Source organism: Myotis davidii, unplaced genomic scaffold, assembly GCF_000327345.1.
Source record: "Myotis davidii unplaced genomic scaffold, ASM32734v1 scaffold958, whole genome shotgun sequence".
NCBI lineage: Eukaryota > Metazoa > Chordata > Mammalia > Chiroptera > Vespertilionidae > Myotis > Myotis davidii.
Window position 1 is genome coordinate 728279 of NW_006289714.1, and position 7196 is coordinate 735474.

The 7196-nt window shown below is 38.5% G+C and overlaps 1 protein-coding gene across 1 annotated transcript in view; it reads left to right on the forward strand.

Annotated features, from left to right (window-relative positions):
• Window positions 1-7189, forward strand: part of HPGDS (hematopoietic prostaglandin D synthase) — a 19617-nt gene extending 12428 nt beyond the window's left edge. Inside the window, exons 4-5 of the mRNA XM_015563000.1 lie at window positions 2582-2680; window positions 6871-7189. Of these exons, the coding sequence (XP_015418486.1) occupies window positions 2582-2680; window positions 6871-7035 (264 nt within the window). The 3' untranslated portion in view covers window positions 7036-7189. The remainder of the gene's footprint in view (window positions 1-2581; window positions 2681-6870) is intronic.
• The last annotated feature ends 7 nt before the right edge of the window (window positions 7190-7196 follow it).

Sequence of the window (7196 nt, forward strand, 5' to 3'; positions counted from 1 at the left end):
GGGGCCCCTTGGGGGATGTTTGACTGCTGTTTTAGGGATCGGGCCTAAACCAGCAGTCAGACATCCCTCTCGCAATCTGGGACCGCTGGCTCCTAAGCGCTCACTTGCCTGCCTGCCTGATCCCCTTAACCCCTCTGCCTGCCTGCCTGATCGCCCCTAACTACTTACCTGCCTGCCTGATTGCTCCTAACAACTCGCCTGCCTGTCTGATCACCCCTAACCACTCTGCCTGCCTGCCTGATCACCCCCAACTGCTTGCCTGCCTGCTTGATTGCCCCATACTATCTGCAAAGAGCAATAAAGTGTTGTGCAACAGACAAGGTATGCCTATGTAGATCATTTATGGATATTACAAATTATATACACTTTAAATAATATTTTTACTATTAAAAATATTAATGCCTGCCTGCATGATCGCCCCTAACCACTCTGCCTCGGCTCCCACCGCCACGGCTTTGTCTGGAAGGTCATCTGGATGGACGTCCGGAAGGTCATTCAGCTGTCTGGTCTAATTAGCATATTATGCTTTTATTATTATAGATGCTCTTGAAAATTATACTCTACAAATATAAGACCTTATGTTATAGCAATCCATATTACCTAATTAAGTCATGATACCAGGAAGTAAATCAACAAATTGGTAAGATATTTATCCACCACCTGACTTACCTTAATAAAGGCTGGATTTTATAACAGGCTTACATCAGAGATATTGGGGATTTGGTTTCAGATGACTGCAATAAAATGAATATCTCAATAGAGTCACAAATATTTTGGTTTTCCAGAACATATAAAAATTATGTTTACATACTATAGTCTATTAAATGTACAATAGCATTATGTCTAAAAAAAACAATGTACATACCTTGATTAAAAAATACTTTATTGCTAAAAGTTGCTAACCATCATCTGAGCCTTCAGTGAGTCATAATCTTCTGTTGGTGGAGGGTCTTGCTTGATGTTGATGGCTGCTGACTGATCAGGGTAATGGTTACTGAAAGTTGGGTTGGCTGTGGCATTTTCTTACAATGAGACAACAATGAGCCCTGGCTGATGTGGCTCAGTTGGTTGAGCATTGTCTTGTGCACCGAAAGCTCGCCAGTTCCATTCCTGGTCAGGGCACATGCCCAGGTTGCGGGTTCCATCCCCAGTCAGTATGTGTGGGAGGCAACCAATTGATGTCTGTCTGTCTGTCTCTCTCTCTCCAGTAAAAACATTTAAAAAAAATGAGAGCCAACAATGAAGTTTGCCACATCAATTGACTCTTCACCTAAAGTTTTAGAGGCCATTGTAGGGTTATTAATTGGCCTAATTTCAATATTATTGTATCTCAGGGAAGAGGGAGGTCCCAGAAGAGGGAGAGAGACTGGGGAAGAGCTGGTTGGTGAAGCAGTCAGGACACACAACGTTTATCAATTAAGCTTGCCATCTTATATGGACGCAGTTCCAGACACCCCCAAACAAGCACAATAGTAGCATTAAGGATCATTGATCACATATCACCATATCAAATATGATAATGGAAAAGTTTAAAATGTTGGAAGAATTATCAAACTTGACACAGAGACATGAAGTGAGCAAATACTGTTGGAAAAATGACACCATGGGCTTATTCAACACAGGGTTGCCATGAGCCTTCAATTTGTAAAAAAACATACTATCTGCAAAGAGCAATAAAGTGTTGCGCAACAGACAAGGTATGCCTGTGTAGATTATTTATGGATATTACAAATTATATACACGTTTAATAATATCTTTTAGTTTGACTGACATTTTCTATCCAGTATACAAACCAACCCAAATTTTCACATGTAAACACTTCTTACCAAGAAATAGGCCATAACTTATCTGGTCTTCAGAGATTCAAGGAAAAACACAAAGATAATTTTTTAAATGCATATATCTGTTAATTTTTTTCTAAGACTCTTATTTGGTTTGTCATATTACCTTACATAATGTAGCAAAAAGGGGTACCTAGATGGTGGGTTTTGTAGATGATATTCAAGGGAGACAAATCGCCTATTATACTGAGGCACACTATCAAGCCAAAGAGAAAAAAATCCATAAAGGCCCATGAGCACATGATTCATTATGGATTAGTTCTGTTAAGTGTGCAGGTGAAATGAAAGACTGTCAAACTGGAGAAATCTAGCCTTACAAAACAAAATTAATTTCTTTACCTTCAGTTATGTTATTTAACTTTAAAGAGAGTGAGGCTAAGAAAATGGGAATTTTGGAAATGTAAAAACATAGTAGAATCATTTCTATTAATAAAAATTAAGATAGAAATCATGAAAGGATTTTATGGATGAAATATTTAGTTATCATATAGAAACTATAAGAACTGGTAACAAAAGTATTTATTTTTTTGATCCGTGTAATAAAGGAATGACTAGATCTATTGGGAATTAGATGCGAATCTTCGTAATGTCATACATTTTAAAAACAACACCATATAGCTACTTCCCTTTGACCTCATATGGAAAAACTAAAGAAGGAAAAATCTACTTCCCTTTCAGATCATATACTATTTATTTTTCTTCCTATTTTCCTTAAAGTGATCTTTTTCTCCCTCTCTTAGGAGCAGATGTTTAATGAGCTACTTACATATGATGCACCTCATCTTCTACAAGATTTGGATACATACTTAGGGAAAAAAGAGTGGTTCATTGGTAACTCTGTGAGTATGTTTTACATCTTAAAAAATACAAGTAAATATATATATGTATATATAAATGTGTGTGTATATATATATATTTATTTGTGAAGATAAACCAAAGACATAAAAACTTATTGAAAAAAATGTTACCCATAAAGAGGGAGTAAGAGAGCAGAGATAAAAGCTAAAATTTTTTGAATAAACATTTTTTTGGTAGACTTCATTTTGAAACCAATAACTAAAATATTTTATATAAGTATATAACAGCAATAACAAAAACATCTTTAAAAGTTATTACTGCAAAGTAAAAGCAAAGTGAAACAAACAACCCTGTGTCAGATTGAGGCATGGGGTATGTAAGTACCTATGTATTCTATTAGTGAAGAACTACTTAAAGAAACAGCTTCAGAGCCTGGCCAGTGTGGCTCAGTGGTTAAGCGTCAAGGTCATGATTTAATTCCCAGTCAGGGCACATGCCCAGGTTGTGGGCTTGATCCCCAGTGTGGGGTGTGCAGGAAGCAGGTGATCAATGATTCTCTCTCATCATTATGTTTCTATCTCTCTCCCTCTCCCTTCTTCTCTGATATCAATAAAAAAAATTTTTTTTTAAAAATATATAAAGCCATAGCTAAAATGGCTCAGTGGATAGAGCATTAGCTCAGTCTGAAGGGTCCTGGGTTTGATTCCGGTCAAGGGCATGTACCTCGGTTGCAGGCTCTACCCCAGCATACAGAAGGCAACCAATCAATGTGTCTTTTTCTCATCGATGTTTCTCTGTCTCTCCCTCTCCCTTCCACTCTCTCTAAAAATCAATAAAAAATATTCTTGGGTGAGGATTAATAAAAAAGAAAAGGAAATAGCATAATATGAAAAACACAGGAATTTGACTATACATCTCAGAGATATACTCTTAGAACAAAACAATAAAAATTGTATATCACTTTCAGTAATTATATTTTTGGTGGTACTGGTACAGTGGTATTATTTTTCTGATATTGTTATATCTATATTGTGGGGCAAAGTAATAAGAAATGGCATGGATGTCATTGAGAACCAGGATTTTCACTATGGGAGAAAGAAGATAGAGATTTAAGACCAATAAGGTTAAGTAAACATTCTATTTCTGAGTGTGAACTAGATGCAACAGCATAAACTCATGATGTACTTTATCTTAGGATAAAGTACAAGAAAAATGAATTGCCGAAACCGGTGTGGCTCAGTGGATAGAGCGTCGGCCTGCGGACTGAAGGGTCCCAGGTTCGATTCCGGTCAAGGGCATGTACCTGGGTTGCGGGCACAGCCCCAGTGGGAGATGTGCAGGAGGCAGCTGATCGATGTCTCTCTCTCATCGATGTTTCTAGCTCTCTATCTCTCTCCCTTCCTCTCTGTAAAAAATCAATAAAATATATTTAAAAAAAATAAAAAAGAAAAAAAAAAAGAAAAATGAATTTAGTATCTTTTCCAACAATGACCAACACAGTTGTCCTGGCCACCCCTAAGACTGAGATTCTGGTCTTCAAATACTAAAGGAACCAGGGCTTCTTAGAATAAGGCTCATTCTCAATTTGGGACAGGAAATGTAAAAGATTAACTGGGGGTTCCTTGTCATACCAGAAGGAAATAAATTATCAAAGACAACCAGAGTTGTGTCTAAAGATCTCAGAAGTCAATTTGAAGAGGCTCCTACTGGCCAAAGATAATTCAAGCTACAATAAGAATGTTAACTGCAATGGACTAAAACAAATCAAAATGAATAAATCCATGAGTATGACAACCACAACCAAACATGCATACACACACAACCCCCCAAAACAAAGCTTCACTGGTTACTTTTAGAAGATGCTACGGAGCCAAATTAGTATCATGAAAACTGTTGAAAACAAACAGAAAAGTGGGAGGTTTGAATAAAACCAGTTGTACCGCAAGATAATAAAATCCATGGCCAAATTTTGTCTTCATAAAAACATTTTAGTTAATAAGTTAGAAGGAGAGATTAAAATAAGACATCACTGCCCTATCCAGTTTGGCTCAGTGGATAGAGCATTAGCCTCAGGACCAAAGGGTCCCGGGATCAATTCTGGTCAAGGGCACATACCTTGGTTGCAGGCTCCTCCCTGGCCCTGGTCAGGGCTCCTGCAGGAGGCAACCAATCAATGTGTTTCTCTCACACCGATGGTTTTGTCTTTTCCTCTCTAAAAGAGCAATGGAAAAATATCCTCAGGTGAGGATTAACCAAAATAATAATAAAATATCACCATCGATGTTTCTTTGTCTCGCTCTCTCCCTTCCACTCTTTCTAAAACATCAATGGAAAAATATTCTCAGGTAAGGATTAACAAAAAAAGAAAAGAATGCTACTAGTCCACATTTAAACTTCACTCTTTGAGCCAAAGTAATGTCATCCAGATTAGTTTCTAGTCACAAAGGGGACAAGAGTATAAAAAAGTATACAAAGTGAATTGTTGGGGAAGGGGTTAAGTCATCTGATGTGATACAATATAATGTGTGTTAGCCAGAAATACTAACTTGAAACTATGAACTCTTGCCCTGGCTGGGTAGCTCAGTTGGTTAGAGCATCATCCTGATATGCCAAGGTTTTTGGTTTGATCCTGGTTAGAGCACTTTTAAGAATCAACCAATGAATTCATAAATAAGTGGAACAAAATTGATGTTTCTTTCTCCCTCTCTCTCTAAAATAGATAAATACAAATTAAGAAAATGAGCCATAGTTGGTTTGGCTCAGTGGATAGAGCACTGGCCTGTGGACTGAAAGATCCCAGGTTCGATTCTAGTGAAGGGCACATGCTTGGGTTGCGGCCTTGATCCCCAGTAGGGGGCATGCAGGAGGCAGCCCATCAATGATTCTCATCATTGATGTTTCTATCTCTCCCTCTCCCTTCCTTTCCGAAATCAATAAAAATATATTTTAAACAAACAATGAATTCCATAGGGATAACTTGCACCCTATTCCTTTACATCCTGCAGAGTAAAAGAATAAGGTAAACAAGAAGATGAGATGATCACACAAACCATGAAGACAGGACATAGTGTAGGACTAGTGTGGAATCCTGACTAATGCAGTGACATGAAAAAAAAAGGGTACTATTCTGAATTAAAGAGAATTAAAGAACACAACCAGATGAAATGCATGGTCCTGAAATGGATTCTGCTTTGTCCTATGAAGAACATTTTGGAACAGATGGAAAAGTATTGATTGTGTATTAGATAAGATGAAAATATAGTCAGAGAGATGAAGATTAATCAAGTTACAAGAGTATGTACTGTAAGATCTCATCTTACTAAAAACGCACACACACACAGAATACCACCTTATACACAGGACTAACCTCTGAGTGTTGGGAATATGGTGTTGGGAATAAGGTGTTATTTGTAATTTTCTATCATACATACGTTACTGGACCTTGAATGCCAGATTCTCGAGTCTCAATTTCATAGAAATGAGCACTGAACTCAGTACAAGATCAAGCGGACGGAGTTTATTGAAAAGGGCTTGTGCACAAGGGATTCGATCCGAAAACGAGAAGTTCTGGTAGATGGCTCACTTTGGGTGGGTGTAGGACTTGGGAATGAGGATGAGGTTAGTTGTCCCACCAAGTCCATCTGGTGGCGGTTGATCCTGGGGTGTTCATAGGGTATTTTCTTTTTTAAAATATATTTTTACTGATTTCAGAGAGCAAGGGAGAGGGAGCTAGAAACATCGATGAGAGAGATGCACGTCCCCCTACTGGGGACCGAGCCTGCAACCCAGGCATGTGCCCTGACTGGGAATCGAACGTGACCTTCTGGTTCATAGGTCGATGCTCAACCACTGAGCCACACCGACCGGGTCACAAGATGTTTTCCATGGTCAGTGGGCCCATAAAAATGCTTGAGCAAACATTCTAGTTACCATTTAATTGACAAAACAACTACTTTGCAGAATCTGATGTTAAGAAAGGATGTTATCGTCGTACAATAATTCCTTTAAGGATGTAGTCAGGTTAATTTTAACTACAGAATTTTACTGAAACCAAGAAGTCACAGTCAGGCCTCCAAGATGGAGTTCAGATATGACCCCTATACTGTCTCACACACATTCCACTTTTGTAATAACAAAAGATTACTTTGAATTGAAAAGAAACTACTTTTTAGATTAAGAAGTTAGTTATGCCTTTACATTCAAATGGAAATTTCTGTTTCCTTTAAATCAGGTAACTTGGGCAGATTTCTACTGGGAAATTTGCAGCACTACCCTTTTGGTCTTTAAACCTGACTTGTTGGACATCCATCCCAGGCTGGTTGCATTACGGAAGAAAGTCCAAGCCATCCCTGCCATCGCTGACTGGATACAACGAAGGCCCCACACCAGACTCTAGAGGTCCCTGCTGCCTCCAACTTTGCTGTTCGCTCCCATCAGATAAGAAGCTGTCTCCCCTCCCCCACTCCATCACGACTCCCTTTTGCCATATTCTGTTTGAAACGAAAAAAAAGAGCATTTAGTTGCCAGTATCTTCCCCCCACCCCCTATCCCACCCCG